This window comes from Tetrao urogallus (assembly GCF_951394365.1).
Source record: "Tetrao urogallus genome assembly, chromosome: 1".
NCBI classification, from domain to species: Eukaryota; Metazoa; Chordata; class Aves; order Galliformes; family Phasianidae; genus Tetrao; species Tetrao urogallus.
This window is the reverse complement of record NC_136813.1, coordinates 181,838,102-181,864,126: the sequence shown is the minus strand read 5'-3', so window position 1 is coordinate 181,864,126 and position 26,025 is coordinate 181,838,102. Positions and strand designations below refer to the sequence as shown.

The 26,025-nt window shown below is 40.9% G+C and overlaps 1 protein-coding gene across 3 annotated transcripts in view; it reads left to right on the top strand.

The window, feature by feature from the left end:
- MAGI2 (membrane associated guanylate kinase, WW and PDZ domain containing 2) overlaps nucleotides 1–14,462 on the top strand; it is a gene marked incomplete at both ends in the record, with an annotated part of 716,521 nt that extends 702,059 nt beyond the window's left edge. For all 3 annotated transcript variants that reach the window (XM_079534500.1, XM_079534499.1, XM_079534498.1), the window contains one exon: nucleotides 13,663–14,462. In XM_079534500.1, coding sequence (XP_079390626.1) covers nucleotides 13,663–14,462 — 800 coding nt within the window. The remainder of the gene's footprint in view (nucleotides 1–13,662) is intronic.
- Between the last annotated feature and the right edge of the window lie 11,563 nt (nucleotides 14,463–26,025).

Sequence of the window (26,025 nt, the reverse complement as noted above, 5' to 3'; positions counted from 1 at the left end):
TATCATATACGTTTGTGGCCTAGAAACGATACCTGGAAAGCAAAGGAAAAGGAAAATGTGTTTTTCCTAGTTTTTCTTAATTGCTGTCATCACAGAAAACCCAGCAGTGTTCAGATAAATTCAGTCACCCTGCTATTGTTGACTTTGCACACTGTAGTGTATTTGCTCTAATTGTAAGGCAAGTTTCACACTATTGAAGCAGATAGATTGGAAAAGGAAAGGCTATTCCCAAAGCAATCCTCCAGCTACTGTGCTTTGAGCAGATCCTCACAGAATTCTTGCCCGCAACACCGCCATCAGAAAGCTGTGTTTAAGTGACCAGTTTGGGGCATGCAAATCAGGGTAATTTAATCAATTGCTTGCAGGTGTTGCCTGTTAGAGCTTATTTCTGGCTTGTGCCTGCAAAGAAGAATGTTTGGAAAGCAAATGTTCCCTAGCATTTTACTAGTGCAGAACTGGACACATGTAGAGGCCATTGGAAAATTGCAGCAGTAGTTCAAGAGTCTGAACTGTATACATCAGTGTCTTTCCTCATCTGGTCTGAGATCCCTCAGCAACACATCAGAAGTTCCTGGGTAGCATAAAACCCTGAACAGCATCAGTGCTTGCAATCATCCTTACCTTAGTTCTGCTTTGCTGACCTTGCTGTGTGAAGAAAAGTCATTCAGAGAGATCATGAGGTTAGAAACCGTCCTGGTGGTAAGCCAGTTTACAAGTCTACATTGTCACAGCAAGCTGCAGTTCTAGCATAAGTATTATACATTAAAAATCATTGGCTTTGTTTTTTCTCTGGTAGCATAACAGACACAGGAAATAAGTCTTCCTGAAACAGGTGGAAATTCAAATGCTTTATAAATTAGCTTGGTTATGTAGCCACACAGCAGATTATTTATTGGGCAGATAAAATAAAAACATCTGTCTTATAACATGTTTCACTTTCTTGTGTTTTTAATGGAACGGTGTGGTGGGACAGAGAGGGTTTTCCTAAAGAGTCAGTTTTGCAAGGAGGCTTGTCCTAACCAGATGTACATGCTACCTTCATTGTAAAAAGCCCATCTGTTACAGCCCTGATCAAGGATGTGAATCAAATCTCCCGGCATAGGGAACAGATATATCAGCCTTTCTGATATTACAAGTCAGTCTTTTATGAGTCTGCGTTTCTCTCACAAGAGTTGTCCCATTTTGTGTAAATAATCACTTACTGAAGTTATCAGTAGGCTTAGTTGAATTTAGATATAGCAAAGGAGAGATGCAGTTGCTGGAAGGCAGTTTAGAAAGTATATCCAGATAAGTGATATCTGCTTAGGTTCTCTGCTTTCATGCAGGACAGGTTAGCTAGTGAGCACTGTATATCTGTGTTTGCAAAAAAGCATGAAAAATTTGGGAGCATACATTGTGTTTTTGTTGTTTAGATATAGAAAATCTCCACCCTTCAGAAATCTTCAGGCAGCTGCAAACTTCCATCTTCTAATTCTTTAACTCTGTTAGTATGCCAGAAGCTTTTATCTTTGGGTAATACATGGCTAAAGCATCTGGGCCTGAACATTTAAGCCAGATACATCTACCTGTTCAGAGTACTGATCAGATAATCCTATTCATCCTACTTTTAGTACTCACTTTACAAATCTCCAGAGCTGAGGTTGGATATTATTTGAAATTTGAACTAGCCCATATATCATTCATCTGATGTGAACGCAAAAATCAATAGTCATTTTGGAAAAGTGCCCTTTCATTCAGGGACCACCTTGATGGAACTGTGAACATTCATTCATATTCATGCTGCATTTCCAATACCACCTTGTTGTTTCTAACAACGCCAACTTAATTTCAGGAACCTGCAGTGTGTTAAAAACATAACAAAACAAAATGAAACACTAACTTAACCAAATGAATCAAAACACTGGTTAATAAAATTGGTCTAAAACCATCAGGCAATTGGAATATGAGCCCTTACAGGTTCTGGCTTTTTTATTGCTGCAAGTGAAAACTGTTCAAGGACAAAATTGAATATTAAAATTTGTTTTGCAAACATGTCTTTTTTTTTTTTTTTAATAACCATAACAGCTGGCAGGAAAGTAGAACATCCTTCTGTTAAGTAACAGTGTATGTGTAGGTATACGCACAGCAACTTTCTATTTTAAAAAAAAGACACATGGACCTTTTATATAGGTATCCTTGATACAGAAATAGAAAGTGCACTTTAGAAAAGGAGACAGATGGGAAGACTTAGTGAGTTTTGTGGGTATGTTTTTGAGCTTCTAGTGGAGTGATACCATTTCCTAACATTTAAATGTGGAAATACCAAATCCATTCCATAGTCCTAAATGTAGCTTTTGTAGTTACACCTCCAGAGACTTCGGTTAGTCCAGCTGAGTTCTCTAACCCATACTCCCCCCGTGTAATGGAAATAGGAGTATTTACTTACTTACCTATCTCATGAGAATGTTATGGGACCTTAATTATTTAATGCTTGAAAAGTACTTTGAAGATTAAAATTCCTAGTTGACTGCTGAGCTTTATTGTTAAAGCAGAACCTCATTAATCCATACGTGTTATAATCCACACCAAAACTGGCAGTGTTCCCCCACATCTGAGCAGATTTAATAATAAGGGTGTTGAATAAGTTCTCTTATTAGTAAGGTTTAATTATTCTAATACAATATACTGGAGTACATTTACTAATGTTGTGTAAGGAGTAGCTAATTACATCTAAACCACAGCGGTTAAAACAGATGAACAAACATTATCCTTGGTTTTGTTTGCATGAACTGCCTTTTTATAACATTTTCTCTGCAGTTTCCTATATTTCTGTTCAGTTGATGAATTTAGATGATAAGCACCCAAAATAAAGGGCCTAACTGTCTCTCCCAGTCTTTACTGCATTGTTTTTTTTCTTCTTGCAAACAGAGAAACAGAAAAAAAATTGAATTCAGTGACTGTCTTTGCAATTTGCCGTAGAACTAAGTCCAGTTTTCTGCTCTTGCAGCATAGCATGACACACAGTCTCTCTTACCACTCAAATTTGTCTTTCTCACTCACAGATTCACAGTGTGCCTCCAAATTAATAGCATGGCTTCATTGCTCCATGGTGCTGTTCATCAGAGTTAGTTTCCCTGTGTCTGTGGTGGTGTCCTTACAACAGTAGTCCACAGCATCAACGGGAACAGTGTGGAGACATAAGTTGTCATCCCTGGGGCCTAACCCAATATTTCTCATAACAAAGGTTATGCAGTAGCTTCTGTAATTACTGGACATTAAGGGTTCTAAAGCCCATTCCACATTTCTTCAGCACAGCCAATTTTCTGTAATGGCATGTATTCACTCAAAAGAGCAGAGCCTCTCATCCATATTTTGATGTGAACATTGATTTGTGTGGTCAAACTTCTTACTCTACTGGAGGGATGCCAGAAGTGTTGTGTGCCCACCTCTGCCTTGAAATGCACAAGAACATTTTATCTTTGCACCTCCCAATAGTCTCCGTCTCTAAAAATATCAGCTGAACTTGGGATACGATGACTTTGAGCTCATTTAAGCGATAGTTTAAGTGATCTGTGGTTATCCAGGTGTAAGAGGTTCAGGTTTTTAGCCTGCTTAAACGATTCCATAAACAGCTGTCAACTCTTCTAGGGACACAAGCACAGCTATGAAACTACAAGGAGTTATATAAAATACAACAACCAGCAGTCAAGGTTTATTGAGAAATCCTTGCCAGAGGCCTGGTGCTATGATACGTAAATCTAAATTAAACTTAGAGCCTCTTTTGGCTCTAAGTCATCAGCATGTAAAATTTGATGTGTCTAAATGCTCATATAGAGCATTACATAAAAAAATATTCCAGTCACTGGAGAGAAGGCAAGCTTCTTCCATGGAAGCTTCTTCCATTGGTTGCGGTTGGTCCAGCATCCTGTGGTGCAGCTCCCAGCTGGTGTTTGTGGCCCCGCAGCAGGGAGAAGCTATGGGAGCTTGTGGACCCTGCCAGACTTCTCACAGATCGTTACTCCTTGCTTGGAAGAAATCATTCAGAAAATGAAATGCTTTTTTTATTATTATTTGACAGTATGTGCTGTCACTCTCCAACTCATGTTTAGCAAACGTGACCATGGAGAATATTACATCTTTCTAGCTACAGCAACACATATGCAGTTCAGAATTTTAAACATCTGAGTTCATTCTGACAACACGTACCTTGTGTTTGCTCATTAGGAGATGAACATTACAATACTGCATTCACTTATTCATTCACTTCCATCTCATTAGACAGTTTTCAGAGAAAATTGTCTCAGCGTCCAAAAGATGTCAGATGTCACAGTAATCCCAACAGCACGTCTGTCCGTAGGGCTGACCCTTCCGTGCCCAGTGGCCTTGAGTCTGAAAAGAGATAGCTGAAGAGAGACTAAATTAATTCAACAGCTTCTAACAATAGCAGGATAGGAATATTTATGCATGAACATTGTAAATAAGGCCAAGTTCTGTGTTTTGCTTAAGATCCTGCTGTGATCTTAAGTGAGAACTGCCAACACATCACCTGCTGGGAACAGCTTTCTGAGGGGCATTTGATGAACAGTCAAAATGATCTGAATTCCTTACTTATTAACTAAATTTTATGTATTATCTATGTATATTTAATAACGACAGCTATTTATTGACCAGACAGAATGTGATGCCTACTGGCAACACCCATTTTAGCTGCAATAATTAATAATTTTAATATTTAATTTTAATTAAATGTGTAATATCTAGCTCTTAAATTATTCAGACTTTACAGAATGTTTTTCATTAATACCACACATTCTATTAACATATTTATGAACACCTTTTATGACTTAATGTGGCTTAATGCTATTAATAAAAACTAATTTAAAAGTCATTATCTTTTCTAATTATACAGTAACTTCTAATGCAGATAGAATTTCCAGCTCCAGTGTGGTTCTGGAAGAAAACTGCTGAGTTTTCTGCAGCTTCTGTTCTACTGCCTAAGTACTCAGAAGATAAAAAACCTTCTTTACCAAAAGGGATGAGTTTCAATTGACTTAGTTGCTCTGATCTGATAGATGTGAGATGTTTGGCACTCCAAAAGGTGTACCAAACAACTTGAAGAACCGAGTGAATTATAATGGGTAGTTGGAGTAGCATCACTCAAGACTAGCACTTAGGCTGTCCATAGACTTAACGCTGACACAGCAGTGATCCACGTAGGATAAAAGCACTGTGAAGACTGCAGCTTTCCATTTCAGCTCTTCACAGTATTAGTGACTAATTCTGCAATATTTATACAGATGCATTAACTTCATTCAAAGAAAAGTCAAATTTACCAGATTCACTTGGATTAGTGATCATGATCGTTTATTTAAATATTTAATGGCTAGGAATATCTATTAGATCCATATCTATTGAATTGTCTAAAAATGCTCTTGGAATGAGCGATAAGCTATGCCCTCATAATCATCTGGCCTTAAGGTTCATAGCCAGGAGACTAGTACTGCATAACAGTAAGCTAATTTACTAAATCAGCTAACCTGTTTCCGTTCTGAAATATAATATATAAGTATATAAATATATTTGTCTAGCGTGGCTTTCTTTCATTATTTTTTTTTTCCTTTTCCATTACACTGTAAGTTTAGGTCATTTTTTTCTGCAAAGAAAAGTTACCTTTTTCTATACTTGCTATTGTAAGAACAGTATTAAAATCACCTCAGTCCTGTTCTATCTTCTGACTGATGTTGTTGGAGATGATAGACAAATGATCCTGAGCTTAGATACATACAACAGAATTACAGTGAATTGCTTATGGATGTGCCTTATATTTAAGAGCTGAACAACAGCAGGATGATAAAGTGAGACACAGCACCCAGGCTCATCCAAGCTCCAGAGACAACCCTGTCTGTGTGCTTTGTGGGACACTCACACCCTGAGTGTTTCTGAATTCTTTAGTTATTTCCTGTATCAACCTGAAAGTTGTCAGGTCACTTACCTGCAGTCACTCGTGCTTGCTACAAAGGGCCTGATATGGAGCGATGGGTATTATAAACCACCATGGCAATCCACTCAGCTTTGATCTCTGGCTTCCAGAAGGGCTTCCCAGAAGGAGCTCCCCAGCACCAGTTACGTACATGTTCAGCTGAAGAGCAGATGTATTCTCAGAGGTCTTCAGAGACCTTCTCTTTGACTCTGTGAGGCAGTTAAATGATTATCTCGCGTGATTAGGCCAGTAAAAACTGCTGAGACAGTGCTGTAATTAAACAGCTAACACTAGGAACAAGATTTACAGAGGATGCATTGGGTATGGAGTAGAATCTGAAACAATATAGAGTGAGAATAGGAACTCCTCAAGCTAGATCAATCACTTCATGTTTCTTTGTTAACCACTCTTAAAGTAGAAGTTACATAAAAATTTGTACCTGTTTTCTTCCATAGCACTTTATAAAGGTTACTGACACACAAATCAATGCATGTGATGACTTTCCTGATTCAAGAAAGCATTTGGCATTTTTCTAAGCAATTTGTCAATTTTTTCTCCCCTGCAGTGTGCTGTTTTGCCCTCTTTGTGCCATGTCTAAGCTTTTCCTTTCTCTCTTTTCTCTTAGTTCCCAAACAACCAACATCATCTCCCAAGCTTTTGCAGATTTGGTCTCCTAAGCATAGCTAACAATCTGCTCTTTTTGAAGTGTGTTTCTGTAATTCTTAAATTAGATTTTCAAACATGAAAGCACTTTTTCTATAAAAACTCCATGCACAGTACAGAAATGGTGATGAAAGTGAATTTTACCTGAGCTGAGATCATTCGAAGTTTCATCAGATGGCCCTTGCAAGGACTCTATGAACCATCACTGTTGTAAAAATATTTGAGGCATCTAGATAAAGGATAAAATGAAAGATGGATATAATGAACCCAAAGGAACTGAGTTATTGCTCATCGGTAATAATTAGTAACATGAAAAGAAGTAGGACATCAGAGTAAGAATTGCACTGGGAAGAGAACAAAGCAGGAAGCAGAGCTGTGCTTACCAGTGTTGGAATAGGTCAGTGACACATTTTCTGCAGGTAATACTAAATTTTTGAAGATACAGAGGAGATAAAAATCCTTCACTTACCCTATGCTTATAGTCGTGGATCTTCAATTCTTGTGGACATGTGCAAAAGCCATGCCACCAGTAACTCCCATGAGTAGTAGTGCCCCCATCCCAGTTTGAGACCAATGCTGAAAAAAAAAACAACCAGGTGATGACTTTGATCATAGAGAGACTGGAGCTGGCATTGTTTTATGCTTCTAACACCAGTCTCTCCCATCGTCTTTCCTAACGAATCATCCTGCTTTTCTGAAAAAATCACAGCACAAAATTCACAAATAAAATAAGCAGGGACTGAGATGCCAGTTCATTTTCCTGTGACTGTTCATGTCTTCATATGAATCATTCCAGTTATTCTGCCCATCCATCCTCAACCTTCGTAAAAAACAACGTGCAAAGTCAAAATAGCACATTAATAGAAAGCAGAAAAGTTCTCTTCACATTTGTAAAAGTCACTGTAAACTTTCACGGTCACAGGGACATTACTGAGCCCAAACAAGCAAGTAGGATGATGGACATGGTACATGACTGTAAGAAATTGTATTTCTTATTTTTCAGTTTATTTTTCAGTGCATCATAAACAAGACTTCACAATATCAAACTGATTAACTGTATTTGTAGGAAAGGAAAAGAGTTGATATGCCAAATTAATTGTACACAGAATCAACTTGTGGCACCCACAGCACACTGTTAAAAAGGCATGAGGGCAGTGCTAAGGAAAGCACGTGGCCATGGAGCCTGGCCAAGGGAAGGACTGTGTCATAGTAAAAGGATCCTATGAATGTGCTGGCATTGAGGGGTTTGGATGTGGATAACAGCAGTGGAAGAAAAGTGGATTTCTATTTTAAGCCAAGCAAAGGGTGATTTGTGAGAAAATATTTGTATAGCACTACTGAATAATTAATGAGAGGTGGAAGTTTATAGCCAGAAGTAAGGAGGGTGCACTGTCCATTGCCACAGACATTTGGGGAAAGGACAGGTAGGAGAATGGCATACGGTGCCATGGCAGCTGAACAGAAGGCATCAAGAGCTTGTCTAACAATCCACACCTCGGGGAATCAGTTATCTCAGGAGACAAAGGATGCGCTGTGTCTGGGCTGTGGAAGCTCCAGGATGAAAGATTAAAGATTCTTTAAATATTCTGAAATATCCCTCCTTAGAAAGCGTTAAAGGAAAGCTGCAGGAGGCCAATGCAATCAGGAACATCACAAGCATGTCAAGATGTAATGAGAAAGAGCCAAATGCATTCCTAGTATAATACTGCCAGCATTAGTGGATACTCACCAGGAGACAATTTGTCCCATTTTTGTTATTAGCAGCATCTCTAAGAACTGTTTGCCACCTTCTGGCAGTACATAATTTCAGACAAAAAGAAGGAGAAAAAAAAAAGCACCATATTTTGTATGTAATCAAAAACTCTTTGACTCCCTAGGAAAATAATTCCGGGAAGATGTGAAAACAGCTGCTTAGACGTTTCAGGAAATGTGCAATTCGTACTAATGAAAGAATGCAAAGCTTTAAAATATTGTTCTCACACTTTGGAAATATAATACGGCATTGAGATCTTACTGTATTTAATTAATAAAGTGAGAAGTTATTTCTATTATTTAAATTTCTATTAAATATTAAAGAAATTAATATTTCTATCTTCCGCTTCATTTTATCTGGTAAAAAATCCTACATTGCTGATAAACCGCTGAGCAATTATTTAAAACATTTTGATGCAAAAGGAGAACCTAGCGGCAAATCCAAAGTGTGATCTCTCTTGATCTGAGATCTCAGCCGAGCAGATAAGAGCAAGGCCAGATTTAGATGCAGTCTTAGACAGGCAAACTGCAATGAAATCTACTACAGAAATTTACTAAACACATCAGTAGGCTGAGCTCTTTCCTGACATGGTACCTTGGCAATGCTCAGAAAGTAAGACAGGCACAATGCTTCTCAATTAGCAGTAAGGCTATGGGCTTCTTTTGCTGGTGGTTCAGAGATCCAGAGGTCATCTGAATCCAGAGAAAGGATTAGTTGTTAGTTAGGAGAGGATCAAGTAAGTCAGTGATAGCCTCATTCCTTGTCCGTTAAATACACATAAGCTGGCACAGCAAAGCAAGTTACTCACGTATGTGTCAGTTCTACTTCAAATAAAAAAGCCTTACAACAGAAACCTCCTGTTCCTGATGCTTTCCCCTTGTCCCTCTTCCTCCAAAATGGCTGCCTTTCTCTCTTGTCCTCCTACACACTGGAGATTGTGTGTCTACGGTGTCCCTTAACTCAGTTGGTAATTGAAACCTTGCCTGAGAGTTATGTGAAACAGGTCACAGGTGAGTCATTCTTGCACATCTCATAGAAGAGCCATCAACCTGCAGGCCAGTCACTCATGGGAACTAAAAACCACCCAGAAAACACCTACTAAATTACACCAAATCAAATGCCGTCACTGTGACTGATGATAGTGCTGCCCCCTGGTCATTTATCTTGTCTAAATTGGTAGGTCAAGGGAGCTTTTCTCCCTTCAGAGAAAGGGGGAAGGCATCTATTAGCCTTCAGTGAGATGTATAACTTGGAAAATTCATTTCTCCCTCAGTAAGTATGATACCCAGAGTGACAAAGTAAAAGCACAAATTTAAAACTACATCATCCCTAAATCTCTCCTGTAGTTTCAAATGAATTCAATATCCTTCACTTCTGCTTGGAAGCTGTTAGGGCATTAGTACTTCAAGCTCTATTAAAGATACGCGGTCTTCATTTTGTCCTTGAGGGGAAAAAAGAGTAAAATCATTGCTCTGTCTCTGGTTGAGTATGCTTGCAAAATGTTTTGAGATACTTTGGGATAACAGACACTAAATGTAGGTTATGTTTGCACTTAACTCTGCAGATTTTATATAAAGCTTAAAAATTAGGACAAAACATTATCTTTTTCAGACATACTAATAAGTATCTCCAAAATGTAGCTATAACCTTAGAATACGTGCAAAAGGAAATTGCTCATTAAGTTGCTAAAAGAATAATATTTGACATTTTTCTTGTGTTTATGTTTGTTATAGAAATGCAACCATTTCAGCGTTGCTTGAATACTTCCAAATGAACTTTTGTGGTTTGCACAGACCTCTTAAAAATGTTTATATTTTGAACTATAAATTACTTACATTACTGTGCTTTGCCCCACACTAGTAATGTTGGTGTTTCCCCATAATTTTCAAATATTAGAGAAAAGTTGGTTACAATATCCTCTCATCAATTTTGTCCTCACCTGCCAGGGAAATCTTGCAACAAATGCTGGCTGTCATGGACATCTATCAAAGCTGAAGAAGACTTTCAACCTAATTTCCTTTTATTTAGAAGGAAAAGCAACTTATGTTGGGTTTTTGCTGTGCTTGGAACTTATAGAAAGTCACTTCAACTTCTTACACACAAGTACTATATCACAAGAGAGTAGGAATGGCAATTTTGTTTCACAGCAGCTTTTTCCTTCAGCTACTGGAAACAGATGTCTGCCCTGTGAGGAGGTCAGGCTCCGTATGTCACACTGCAGCCAGTGGCTCTCCTGGCATTGTCCTTCCACAAGCTATAGCTGCAAGACTTCTTGCTTGGTTGGTTGTGTTTTAATTTTGTTGGTGTTTTCTAGGGGAGAAGGAGAGATCTGATAATATCTATCATGCTGCAAGTTCTAGCTTACAGATATATATATATATGCATATTATTACATGTAACAAATGTGCCCCTGCTGATTCACTCTGAAGTTGGTTCTCACCCACTACATTTTCTCACTGCGATATTTGGTGATTCCTCTTTAAAAAAAAAAAAAAATTGAAAATTCAAAATTCAAAATTGCCCATTAATCAGCCAGGGCAGGATTTCCCATCACTACCCTATCTCCAGGGAATAAAACAGCAGACTGCTCCCATAAATAACAAGTACAGCATTATCCTTTCTGCCCCAGAGGAGCAGCGAGCGGTGTTTGCAGCCCTGTTTTTTCACATGGTGTCCTCCTTGCACTTGGACAAGAACAGCTGATCTTTGAACAGGGGCACATTTTGTGCAGCAGCACTCTCATTCTCCAAGAGCACCTTCCTGCTCCAGGCCATTCGACACTTCTGCTGGTGCGCAGCTGGTGTTTCCCAAAGTAACAGCTATTTCTATAGCTTCAGCTGCTCTCTGGGTCTCACTCAAGATCTTATTATGGCCCACTGGCCTTCGCTACCTCTCAGTGAGAAGCAACATCTCACAACAACTAGGAAAGAAAGACTGTAATTAAATCAAAACGATCTCCACCTCTGCCCCATGAAGGTGTGCAGTGGTGTGCAACTGTGCCATAAGAGGCAGAAACTAAGTGGAGGTTGTTTCCATTCTTCATTCTTACCGATCACGTACTGATGATTTAACCGATGAAAACCACCCTGAGTAGTGTGCAGTGCTGTGGGGCCCCTGTGTATCCACCTCTCTCTGCAGGGGTTAACTCAGGCTAATGTAATCTGCAGGGATCAGCATAAATTAGCTTGTACCGAGCTTCATGCTGCTGCAAATTGATTAATTTGTGAAGACCCGAGGTGGTGTTCAGCGCTGGCTCAGACACCTTGCTGATGCACAGATTCGCGCTGCACTGCCTGGTCCCACTCTAGACGTAAAGAGATCAGGCAGAGGGACTGGGATCCCCTGAAGGAGCACTGGTTTTTAGGGCTGTCCAAAGCAGAATCTCCTGGATTTTGGATTTAAGGAAAGCCTGGGTGGGGTCTGCTTCTCCCTCACCACCGTGGCCTGCAGAATTACAGAATTTGAGAACAAGCCCACAGAAGCAAATGCCTTTTGTAGACAAGCGCCTAAGAGCTGATAACTCTACATGCCTGATCCTCCCATTTATTTTTCCTCCTCGAGTGCCAAGCAGGGAGCAGATGGTACATTACTCAGCCTTAACTGGAGGGTAAGGAAGTGTGATTTGAAAAAAAAAAAAAATCAGTTGGGACCCTCAGTCCATTTAGATTCTAAGCTCAAAGTTTATTTGTCTTACACAGAACTTGTACTTTCTCCCCTCTCAAATGCTAATGCTCTCCACACATATGCTCATTATGCAAAAGCATATGACAAACACCATCTGGGAAAATAAACAGCTCCTCAGCTAACCGCGCTGCTCCCTCCCCTTACGTCACCCACCTCACTATTGTCTCTCCTATTTTTATCCACAACACAGCAATCACTCAATCAAGCTATTAACTTAAATGTGCTGTCTCAGTCAAACGAGCTGCAGGTCCCAGACTGGGCAGTAAATCCCGCTCCATTTTTCAAGATGATGTGCATCTTCATGATAATTTGAAAGCAGTCACAGCACTGCGAAAAGCAAATGTAGCTTTTAAGGGCATTTGGTATTACTGAGGGATGCTAGTCCAGACCCGCAGAAGACCAGGCTTGTTTTCCAGCTAGAAGGTTATGTTTTCTCCCCCATGAAATATGCAGCTCTTGCCACAGGTTCTACCTCGTTTCCATGGATCCCTGAGACATTCTGTAAATAGAGAATGACATTAGCCAAGTTCAGTGATTTCTCTAACCTCGGTGTAGATGGGTAAGAATAAGAGCTGTGCTGTCATTAGTCATGACAGATTCATTGTCTGCCTGAACGTTAATCAAAAGAAATGAGGATCAGATATGCAAAAGAAAGCATTTGGCTGTCTCAGAATATTGTGTTTTGTACTAGTGAATTAAGAAAACCATCATGATTCAGCAAAGGACATGTCTATTTAGCTAAATTAAACAGAATCTGCACAATCCAACCATACTGTGTTGAGGCTAAGTAACCAGGAGACATCCAAAACACACAGCCAAGAAAGAGCCTTAGCAGCTGATGCTGTGATATAAGGGTGGAGCTTTGTAAGTACCCTGCAAGAATTGTGGTGCCATAAACAGCGCAATATTATATCTATTTAGAAAAAAAAATGAGACAGAATTCAATGATGACCTTATCTGAGCTACAAATTCTTGTCAATTATTATATGCTTGTGGGGACATGTTTATAGATGGCAGAAAGTCCTCCTCATTTGTCCTCAGAGACAGCACTGATATTGCCCAGCTAAGAAATACATTATATGGCTACAAAAGAGGCAATTTGATTTCATGAGCGTGTCGTTATTATTTTAAGAGTAATTTAACGTAGGCAGAGAAAAGCAGAACCTATATAAAAAAAGACAGAAGTTTCCAGCATGTGCAGCACCAGCCCCGTGGTTCTTACTTTCTCCTGGGCTCTGTATTTATTTGGGGGAGAGTGGGACTGAATTATTTTCATAGAACCATAGGATGGCTTGGGTTGGAACAGATGTTAAAGCCACTCCCAGTTCCAGGCCCACCAGTTCAGGCTGCCCAGGGCCCCATCCCACCCAAGCTTGAGCATCTCCAGGGATGGGCACCCACAGCTCTCCGGGCAGCTGTGCCAGGGCCTCAGCTGTGCCCCCTAAGTAAAGAATTCCCTCCCATTGACCCCACTGGGAGTTTCACTTCCCCTAAAAGGCTGAGTCTGATTCTCAAGCGTGATTCGGGTGCTGATGTTGCTGTATGTGCGATGTGCATGATGTGCTGAGCACACCCTGATGCCTTCTCTCTGTTGCCACCACAGACGAGCCAAGCTCCTGGAGCGCTCCCGCTGCCGCCTCCCCAGGTCTGCCGGAAGTAGCTCTGTCCCTCGACGACATAATCTCACCATTATCCTCATCACACATAGCCCCACCCTCTGACCCTTCTCACCAGATAAGCCCAGAACCAACATGGGATATCAAGAGGGAACACGATGGAAGGAAACCAAAGGAGCTTTCGGTGAACGGCCACAAAAAGAAAAGGTTAGGAGAGCAAAGAGAAAGGTCAGCAAGTCCTAAAAAGGCAGACAGGTCAAAGCACGACGAGCCTTCCTGGAAAGGATATTTGGAAGGCAAAAGTAAGGTGACAGATGGTGGCAAGCTCACCTCGGAAAGCAGAGCGGTGGGACACAGCGTTATGATGGAGGCTGGCACGAGAGAGCACGTGTGTGCTGGAAGCAGTGATGAACAGTTTGGGAGGCTGAAGAAGCCGGAAAGCAAGAGGGGAGGATCTCTTAGCAAAAGAGAAGATCACAGATCCACAAATACCAGTGAGAAGAAGTCAGCTGCAGCACCTGACCATGCCAAGCTTGATGCAGGTGCTACCAAGACATACAGTGGCAATCGCTGCAGCTCGCCTGGAAGCGATATGGATCACAGCCAGAGGGATCCTGATGGGAAACCCAGCGAGTTCCCCAGGAAGGGACATCTCCACCCCATTAGCACTCGCAGCACCAATACTACAGTTCGGAAGGCAACGGTCTCCCCAGGGCCGTGGAAAATCCCCGGCTCAGATAAGCTACCTGGCGTCCTGAAGTCTGGTACTTCTGCCATGAGCAGATAAGCACGGGACTGTTGCCCTCTAACTGTCTCAAATTGACGCAGAACATTCTTCTTAGTTGTTGTCTCACGTTGATTTATTTTAATTTATTTTAACTATCACACATATACACAAAGCATTGAGGGATGAAAACATTAGTGTGTAATTCCATGACAATGTGCACAGTATCTAATAAGTTCAAAAGCATATAGTCAACACGGAGATTTGAAATTGACCCTAAAGTCCCAGTTCCATTTTAGGGACTTTGGCAGCTATGGAAGAAACCAAAACAAATGAAGGACAGTACAACAGAGAAGGATAGTGCAGTGTAGCTTTAGCATATTTTTCCACTGCATGAAGGACTTGGATTTCATTCAAACTTTATATCAAGAAACTGGAACAAGTTAGAGCAATCGCAAACTGGAACATCGCCTTAAATAAAACTGCACGGAGCAAGCTGAAACTGAGAGAGAATCTTTTCACGGAGCTAAAATGTTGTAAATAAATTGTTCTTGACATATCTAGACAGGGGTTAAAGGGTTTCTTTGAAGCATTTGGAACTGTACGCCCATGACATGTCTCTACTGTCACCACTTTGGGATAGTCCACGTGACACCCTGTAGCACAGTTCACTGGACGCTACAGGAGGAGTTGGGAATCTAGTGGATTAGTTTCTGTGATACCATTTCTACTGCCATTTTTGTGAACCAACCATGTTTCTGTACATTGGAAAGGAGTTAGGGTGGAGTTGTATTTGCAAATAATTCTCCAAAGCAATTTACTACAGGTTCCCCAATTCCTGCAGAGTAGCACACAAGCCAGTTGGCCAGGCTCAAAACTCCAGTATCCCCAAGGCCCTTGCAATGAAAGGAAGATTGCTACAGAGAAAAAGCTGCAGTTTCCTTAAGGAAAGGCCTTTCCCTCCTGCAGAAAATGATAGTTTCACTCATCAACAGTGCTATGTTTCATACCTACCCCCATTTCGTTAGGATGCTCTCACCTTCCATTCCCTCGCTTTGGCAGAGCAGGTGTCTTTGAGGCACGTAACAGTAATTGACAGAAATACACTTTTTGGTGCCCTCAATCTGTAAATTCGATATATTTCCATTTTAAAAATGGTTTACATTTTATCATTTCTTCCCTACCTCCATTTTTTTTCTTTTTATTTTAGTCTTTCTTGCTTGTCTGTTCTGAATTTCAAGCCTTAAGTGCCAGGTAAACATTCCAGTCTGCCTTCACAGGAGATAAGTCTAAGTTCAGTCAGTCAGTCACTATCTTGGTTCTTGGTGTGTGTACGTATAAGTGTGCATATGCTTATTTGTCTGTCAAAATTAAAATGAAATAAAGAAATCCTGGGCAATAATATATTGGTAATTAAAAAAACAATCACGTAGTCAAAAACTCAAAAAGTTTGTTCTCAAGCAGTCTTACTTCCTCACATGCTCTGCTGAAACATTAGATTAAGATTGGCTTTGTTCCAAGAAATCAGCACATGGCTGTATGTCTCAAACATTGCACTGGACTGAGAGATCTATAGGCATGTTTCTTCCTGTCCCATTATTTGAAAAGCCTCAAGTAAAGGATTTTGCAGCTTTCAAATAATTATTTTCTTTTTTTTTTTTTCTTTTGTTTTCTTTCTTTCTTTTTTTTTTTTTTTTTTTTTTTTGGAAAAAGAAATTCCATGTATAATTTCTGAAAAAGCACAAGTCCACGTAGCTGTTTATAAAACCATTATTTAATGAAAAAAAGAAGAAAAAAAAAAAAAAAAACAGAAAAAAAACAACAAATCTTTATCCCCTGAACTAGAATCCAATATAATTCCAATATAATTTGCCATTAATTTATTGAATCTGATTTTGGACAATGCTTCTGTAGTGTAGATGCATGTCCCAGTATCTTATTTTTATGTATAAAGAAAGCAAACAATGAAATCTGAAAAAATAGTGGAGATTATGCTTGCATAAACTCTAATTTGCACAGTTCACAGCTACTCCTTGTGCAGTAATTGCTTTATGCGGCTGTAATCGATAACCTGTGAAGACAGCACATCATCTAAACCCCATTCCAAATAATATTTCTGTGTAGTGTTAGCTGTGAATTTACCCTGTACAGCTCTATCTCTATAAATATAATTCCATGTATTAATAGTCACAGAAAGGCTGTAAGTGAGCAACTATTTTTATGAAACGCACCACTATGGATAAATTAACTTTTACAGAAATCTTGTTTACTGTATGATATTCTAAACCACTGTCAAATAAAATATATATCCAAAAAATCTTTTCTTTTTTTTTTTTTTTCAATTGTACATAGTCTGTGTTAATTTTGAGTGACACGCTTTGGCGTTACACAGAGAAACATCATTTGCAAGTAGATGAGTAGAATTAACGAACTACTGCGTGATAGAAATGAGAAATCTCCATTTTGATTTCTTACTCCAGAGAGGGGAACAATTAATGAATTACACAGACAACCAAACCAATTCTGTGTGGGCACGGTGAGGTGCAGGAGGATATACAGGTGCAGGGAATGTCTGCCTGGATCGAGAGGCATGAACTCGAATTTTCCTTCCAGTCCCAGGAAACATGGGAACAGGGCGGTCAGAACCCCAGCGTCACAGAGACACATCCTGGGCATATATAATACAAGCAAAAGGAATTTTGTGGCTCTAAGTGCTAGTTAGAACCTGTAAACAAAAAAGATTTGTTCACAGGCTGGGTAAAGGGGGATAATTTGATTTCCAGTTTACTTTATAGAAGCATCATAAGAATGTCAAAAGAACTGTGACCAGGCAGTCCATTCTGGAGCCCAATCCATCTCCCACTGAGCAGAGCAGAAACATGCTCCTTACCTTCAGTTAGGCAAAATAAATTGCCCTTACAGACTATAGGCACTGTAAGTTGGGCTGTCTGGAAAAGTACTGCTTTTTTTTCCACACAAATGTGACATATAAAAAATATATGCATTTCTTTTTTCCTTAGAAATTATGTTTAAAAAGTAACAATTTGCCTTCATCCACTAAGCCTGTTTCAGCAGAGCTGCATTTTTCAGAAGATTGATGTTCCACATAAAGAAAATCAACCAGCTGAACTAATAACATAATTTTTCATTCCAATAAACACGTAACAAATTTGAAGTGTCTTTAATGCTCCAAAAACAGTTGTTGCTCTTTAAATAGCTCCATTTGCATAGCCTGAACTGTGAGCATGGGCCTGACTCAGCCCCAGCAGCACCACAGAGAAACCTCTGATGCAGTGTAGGCTCACCCCTACATGCTTCTGCCCATCTCCTGTAAGCAACACAGCATGGTGACATAGTGTTTGTACTGTATTGTCATTCCTATGGCCCCTTTTTATGTGTGAAATAACACAGGAATCACACAGGATGCTTTCTTCTGAGTGCTGCACTTCTCTCAAGATAAAAAATACTGAATCATAGTATCGTTGAGACTGGAAAAGACACGTAAGGTCATCTAGTCCAACTATCCACCTACCACCAGCATTGCCCACTAATCCATATGGATCTTTTACAGAACAAATATCAGCAGTGGCTCCTAACCATTTCCTCTAAGCCCAATTTCTAATTTTGGTTGTCTTTCCCCAGGTCTAGGGAGGAAAGTAGAACTTTGTTTCCTGTTATTCAAAATTGAACTTTTTCACCCCTATCAGCCACCTCTGATAAGCCAGTAATGTTTTATTAGTTTTTATTGCAGTATCCAAGCACATATGAGCTTTGGACAAGGCCCACACTTGAGGTTGAACAGCAGAGCATGTGGAAAAGCCTGTGTTCCAGGAGTATCTTCACTGCATGTTACATGAAACAAATAAAGGTGGCATGGGGGAATGCAGTAAGACTAAAGTGGTCATTCCAATGGCATCTTGGTCTGTCAGGAGCCATTTCCTAGACACAAGGCAAGCTGTACCATCTTTGCCCAAAAATTTCATTAAGAAGTCAGAAAAAAAAAAATTAAATAATGAATAACTCCCATTCAGCCTTGCCAAAGATGCCGTCTTTCCCTATAGAAATCTGCAGGACTGACAGTTCTCATCATTTAGGTACAGCAGAGCTCAGGCTGCACTCGTTTCACTACATTATCGTCCCCTAGACAGGAGGGACATTTGTGGGCCACAGCCCACATGCCTACTTTCCCCATGTCTTCAGTGCTAAGGCTGCTAACACTTCAGCACCAGTGCCACTAGGAATTGATGCAGAAGTTCAAGCACCATTTCCCCCCCAGTATTTTTCAACTCCCATCTAAAGAGCAGCCCACCACTATTGCCAGGAATGCCTGATCTGCATCAAAGAGCTTCAGCCTGATGTCCACCACCTCTACCGAGTATTGTAATCCTAACTTAGCCTTCTACATCCCAGTTGTCCTTGGTGCCACCAAATCTGTCCTGAATCTCTCCTCCACAGCTCCTCACCAATTTTTTCTTAATCATACCTTTGCAATCAGTTCTGTCGCCTTTTAGTGGACTGATTCTTCCATTCTGCTTTCTTGTAATCCTTCAGAACTTTGTCTTGCCCTCTCTCACCATCTGACCATTTACTGCTCACCCAATCTCTGCTTTCTCTATCTCAGAAGTTCCACACCTCTGCTACATCATTCATGTTGGCCAATTCATTGACATACTCCTGTGTGTCATATAAACATTTAGACATGCCCGACACCTTGTACTGAAGGCCAACCCAAATCACCTGCCTTTGTTATTAGAAACCAGCAGTAGCTACTGATTAAGACATTGCAGAAGAACACAGCTCAGCTAAGGAGGACATCACCTTCCACATGTTTTGTGGAGCTTTTATATGAAGGGGGGAAGTCTCTTGGTGCACTGCTATGGAGCTGAAAGATAGAAAAAGCTTTGGCATTGCCCGGGGATGACTGATTTCATTGGGGATTTACTTCTGTAAGTTCCCAAAAGACTCCTTTCCCTCTTTCATCCCCTTGACTCCTAGGATATTTTCTGTAATTGTTGCTGAAAGGGCTATGCAGGCGGGGCAGGCTGCCTGCTCTCATCACTGAGAGAGGGCTCGAAGAGATCGTCCGCGTGGGGCTCCATGTCTATTAGACTCAGAGGCTCCCAAAGCTGTTTCTCCATCTGTCACATCAGAGCCAAACATCACCTTTACCTTCACAGCTGTCATGGAAACAGAGAGCTCTTTTAATTAGCCATTCCTCCCAAAGGAGAACCTCCATCTGGACAGCAGCAGCTGTGCTTCAGAAAGGAGCAGCCTCAGACCTCAGCCATGCCCCAAGGCCTGTTCTGGCCCTGCTCAACACCCAGGCCTGCCCGTCAGTCTTCCCACTGCCCACCCGTCCATAGCCTGGCTCTGCAGAGACCTTCACCATCCTGCAACCAGCAAACATGCTCTCAGCCTGCCCTTCGGGGTCCCAGAGTATTTGTCTTGGTGTTTCTAGCAGTAATGATGTGATCTCACACTGTCCCCATCGCTGGTCCCTAAGCTTCAAGAGTGTGGGTTGTTTTTAATGTGTCATCAAGACATAGTAACAAAAGCGATACTGCTGAATTGTAACCAGTCTAAAAATGATGCTCTGTCCTTCCCTGCTTTTAGTGCCACTGTGGCAGTAAGTCATTCTACCGGTTTGGTTAATCAGTAAAGAAGGTTTTGCTCACAAGGTACAAATATATCAATTCTAAACACGTGGGGGAAAGCTGGAGCAAAACAGACCCACCCTCAATCACACACAGGGCCTGGAGCCCATCTTGCCCTCCTGCTCAGGAACTCGCCACATGTGCTGTCTGACATGGGTGGTTTTCCCTCTCAAAAAAAAAAAAAAAAAATCATAGAATGATAGAATCATGAGTTGGAAAGAACCCCTAAAGGTCATCTAGTCCAAATCCCCTGCAATGAACAGGGAATAGAGTCATACATATACATATATGTGTGTGTAAGAATGTAACTTACACAGGAAGGTAGACTGGTGCAGGAAGCTGTCCATTTTCCACAGATGAACTGTTGTAAACATTTTAAAGGTGGGAGATATTTAAACTGGAAAAAAAAAAAAAAAAAAAAAAAAAAAAACAGGCAAACCAGATGGGAGGAAAAAGACAAGGGATGAATGTTCTTTCTGTGATGTGGCCACTGGCTGACCTGCTCAATTTTCAGCTACTTCAAGCTTTTAAGCTTGAATTAAAATGAAAATTAATTAAAACTAAAATCAAATAAAATGTGACATGTTACAGATGTGCTGAGCTGCCCCATCGGCAGGCTGGCACTGCTGTGACATTTCTGCATGGAAGCAGCAATTGCACCCATCCATGCAGGAACATCCCAGACCAACAAAAGGCCATCCCTGTAATACTTCTTCCTACTCCTTTTCCTCAAGGATTACTGCATGCTGCCAAGGGATAAGCCTATTTCTTGTACAGAGGTGCTGCAGATGTGGAGACAGTAGGAGGTAAAGATAAAATGGGACAGCAAAGCCAGCAGTACTGTGAGAGACCTGCACCAGGAGACTGCAGGAATGAGACACAGGCAATCATCAGTCTCTCTTCTCCTGGTAAATCTGGGCCATTGCTGTCACTGAAGCCATCTGAATTTTTATAATGCTTTTCTAACAATCTACTAAGAAATACAGTTTTTGATTTCTGGATTGCTATTTGCTCAAAAGTTGTGCAAAACCACATGAAACCCAAAGAATCCAAATACTTCCCTCTCACACTGGTGGGTTCATGCACAGCGCCAAAGTTTCTCTTCATACATATGTATGATATTAATGAATTTTGGTGTTTGTACTTCCCCAGAGTGATTAAAAGCTATGCCAAGAGCTTTAACTAAAGTATTTTAAAAATTGTGGTCCATAAACCAGAAAATTGTTCACCCTGTCTCTAAATCAGAGACTACAAAGAGCCACACTCAGGTAGCTCTTTAGGTATTTAATTCAGCAGGAAAATCAAACCTCTCCCTGCACACTCCACAAAGCTCTCCGTGTATGAAACATATATTCCAATTAGCACTTCACTCACACCAGAAATTTTTGAAAAATAAGCCCAGCAGGCGATGTGGAGCACTGCAGGGTTAGTATAAAATATTTCAGAATACCTCCTAAAGCTCCACACACCATGAACAATACTGACTGATTACTCTTTGAAATCATTCCATGTAAGAGGAATGCAAGCATGTCTTCTAAACTGCTCCTGCTTTCTGCATCCCTGTTTTTGGATGGATATTAGGAAAAATGCAGGTGGATGTTAGGTGTTGGTTGGATAGTAGGAACAATTTCTTCTCAGAAATAGTGGTGAGGCTGACCAGGGAAGTGGTGGAGTCACAGTCCCTGGAGGTGTTCAAGAAACATGTAAATGTGGCACTGAAGGGCGGGGGTCAATGTGGTGATGGGTTGGTGGTTGGATTAGATAATCATATAGGTCTTTTCCAATCTTAATGATTCTACGATGCTGTGATGGGTTTTGGGGTGGTATCTGGCAAAGCCATGGCGTGAGTACCACCATGCCAGCAGCAGCAGATCACAAAGCTGTTTCAGGACACCTCCAACAGCATGCAGCATCCCCACTATCTTGAGAAGCATGGAGAGCCTTCCTGCACAGCATCCAGCTGAGATGCTACAGTCTTTCATGCTTAACACAATTGAAAGAGCCTGCACTAGGCTCTGCTGATAGAGCATCAACAGCTCAATTCCCCATAGGCAATCTCCTCCATCAGCCTCTGTCCAGTACTCTTCTCTCTTCACTCATCCTGCTCTCTATATATTGAACTTCTCTTATGCTGGCATAGAAAGGCAAATGCAGCCTGAACTGATCTCCTCTACACCTTTGATCTCCTGAAGTCAACAATTACAAATCTGCTTCACAATTTTATAGGTTCACTATGTTCTTTGATTAGCAGCTCCTTCCCAGACTAAGTGGTATTGGAAGAAATTCAGAGGATTTAGTAGCATTTTTAAGACTGCTTGTTAAAATGTTTTACAAATTACAGAAAACTTATTTCATCCCTACTCATAAGCTCTAGCATCCATGAGCTCCATTTGCTACTGCAAAATGCCAGCAAGTACCCCAGCAATAGGAGTACCTGGAGGTGACAAAGTGACAAGTGTGTTGGTTCTGAATTCCACTAGAGATCCATGCTTACAGCTTCTGACTCAAGTGTCCATGCTCTGCTCTGCAGAACCCATCCACTCCCCTTGTTCATGGAGCTTCCAAAGTCCAAAGGAACAAATGATGAGCACCACAATGTAAACCTCCTTGGTTCTCCCCCCTTCACTTCAGACATTTTCCTGACACCAGTAGGACCAGTAATAGTATGCAGAGCAGCACAGAGCCCTGCCACCATCAGCCCAGCAGCAGGCTGGCTGAGGAGTCACTGCTTACCCTGGAGAGGAAGATGCTGATTTTCGCCAGTCAAGTTTGCATTGCCATCCATTGCCATCCTGTGACATGGCTAAGGTAGAAGAGTATTTGGAATCTTTTATCCAGGACTAGCTGTGGAAGCACAGCAGGCTCAGATGGAATAAATGGGCCCTACAAGGCAAAGCAGAGCAGTAAAAGTTGTTGCCGTGTGGCAGCCGCAATTATGCTCACATCAAACTACTGAGTGCAGGAACCTCAGCCAGAGTAGCCTGAGGTACTGCAAGGAACTAACACACCTTTGTGTAAAAGGTTGCATTGAAGTAACAGATAAAGAAGCAAAAAGGCAGTTATAGCATGTGAAATACACAGTGTTAAAAGATCCACTAGTTTTAATGGCTTCTCTTACTCCACTCATTTTAATGGCATTTCTTAGCACTTCCTCTTGCAGAGTCTTTGTATGTCAAAATGTCAATTCATGCTAGTTTTTATGGGACACAGACGTGATGGGAGCTGATAAACTTGAACTCTTCATTTCCATTCTAGGCTATGGGATATACATTGGCATGGTTCTGCTGAAGATCTTCAAGTCTATATGCAGAATTACTTACAGGAAAGAGAAAATTGACTCTATAATCCAGCGGTGATCTTCTCAGCTTTAGCAGGAAGCATTAGTAGAAAATGCAAACAGTGTATTTTCTAAGGTCTTTCGGTAGAAAAGTGATTCACCAGTATAACAGAAGCCACAGTTCCTTAAGAGGAGATGTCCTCTTAAGGAACTCTTATGTCCTCTTATGTCCTCTTATGATATACAGTATCATAAATACTGTATATTGTCATAGAACACTCATAATTAGCTAATATCAAACCATTTTAAGAAATTACTCCAAATTACTTTGTATATATGTAATCTTAGGGTACTACCAGATATTTTATGATATCTAATGGAATCAAGGCATGAAAACGCAGAATAAAACTGAAGGAAAAAATCACCAAGGCATAAGAACTCAAATCATAGCAGCATAGTTGCATAGACTGACCTTTAGCCTAAGAAACCCAATGAATGGCATCCAGAGACACTGAAGAAAATTAATACTAGATACACTTACAAAATTACAATGGAAAAAGAAGTAGTTATATTTAAAAAATACCGCTCAAAATGTGAGTCTTTGCTGGAGAACAAATGTCACCCTCCAGGCTGATATCTGGTCACCTAACACCAACTGAGGTTAACTTCACCAGAATAAAGCTTCTCAACCAAGGTCTGTAATCTCTACTCTCTCTGTTCATTATGCACTATCTTTTTAATTAGTTTTCCACTTCGAAACTTTTTTTTTGAGTATTCCTATGTCTGCCAGAATGGCAGCTAACTATTGCATGGTGAGTCACTGTCAGGAGATCAAAGGACACATAGCCTCAATCAATACTGGGAATCAGAAACCAGCTATGCTGTACTAAATAGCAGAGGTTCCTGAGAGCACAAATATAGGATGATGGCAGAGGAGCTGCCCCAAGGATGCATTGCAGGAATAGGATGACACCAAGTCCCAAGGTCACAAACACAGAGCACAGCATACCAATTAGTGGTCCCAAAGGGAATGCAACTTCAGAAGCTAGCAAGCACACATTTTAGGGCACAGCAAAAAACATAACATGAAATATTCTGCATTGGATGGCAGCACAAAGAAGGCAGCAAGAGGGTACAAAAGGCAGTCATGGGCTCTGCAAGAACAAGATAAAAGGAAGCATAGGGAGAAAGGAACTGCTACAATGCCATCCCCTTTTGGATAAGAATTCTGTTGTGTACATGCAGCAGTTCCTCATCACCTCAGGCAGAAAAAGCAAGCTGTTTTTTGGTTTGTCGTTTGCCACACTCTTGCCATTGCAGCAGTCATTTCTGAAGGGTTGTCTTCTACTGTCACTGGATGGTAAGAGCAACGCATTGCACAGGCATGTGTTTTCTGCTCCAGCTTTCCTTCATGACCAGGTGATACTGCAACGCTCATACAAAACAATAAGCTATTCAAGATTCAAGGCAAGTCCTCGCTCCCTGAAAATATTTATACAGCGCAGAACAAGTGAGACTGAGAATATTCTGCAGCTCCATAGTTAGGAAGATGAAAGTTGGTGTCACAGGTTCTGTCCCTGTTCCAGATTCTGGCAGGATACAAATACAGAGCAGGATTCAACTCATCCAAGTTTAGATCTCTGCACTGGCACCAACAAGCTTTTTATACTCAGAGGACAACAACAGGCCCCTTTGGAAAGAGATTAATATGATGCTTTTAATGTGAGATTAATCGTTCTCCAGAAGCATTAGTTTCCTTCCACTGACTGGATAGAGTGTTCAGAGTCACACCAAACTTCTCAATTTTTGAACCCAGAACAGACTCATCCCTACTGAAATGATCCCAAATGTCTTCAGATTCAAGCATTTCTTGAGAGCATCTATAGGATCAGGGTGCATGAAGGAGATGAAGTGAAAGGTTCATCTGCAACACCTCCATCCCAATGCCCTTAGCTGATGCAGGGCTGCAGCCCTATAGCAGCTGAGCTGCAGCTCTGCCGACCAGGGACAGCCCAAAAGAGGGCAAAGGGGGTTGGGCTCTGTGAGGATCAGGACCTGCTGAAACCAAAGCTGCTCTCACAGCCACTGCTGCTCCTGTTCCCTCATCCTTTAAAGAAGATACTTGGAAAGTTAGAAAAAAAGTAAGCAACTCTGGGTGCCACAGGTTTGTAAGAACAAATATTTCCCAATGCATCTAGTTAGCAAGTGATTGCTTACATGCTTGCAAAAGCAGTATGCTGATAACTTCAAGACTTTCTGAAGTTCGCATTCTTTTCACAGAACTTCTGTCCTCCTCCTCCCATTGAGACAGCACTGCTTTCCACTAGATGTGTGTTCGGGTGCAAAGTGACAGCAGTTCAGAGTTTGACACAAGCTGTCAGAGAAAAATGTCTCTTTCTAGCAGGGGGTGAACAGTTTCCCTCACAGTGTAATCCTTGCACAGATCATCACAGCTCCTTTCTTCCAAGTGTTGTGCCTGCAACATGCCACAGAATCAGAGAATCATTGAGGTTGGAAAAATCCTTGAAGATCACCTAGTCCAATCACTGAACCATCACCACCATGCCCATGTTGCCACGCCACTCAGTGCCACATTAGCACATCTCTCCCTGGCACATAGTCCATGACTTCAACTTTAACATGCTTAGCAGATTTCTTTCTTTTTGAGTGATTTTGGTGATTATTTGGTCCACTT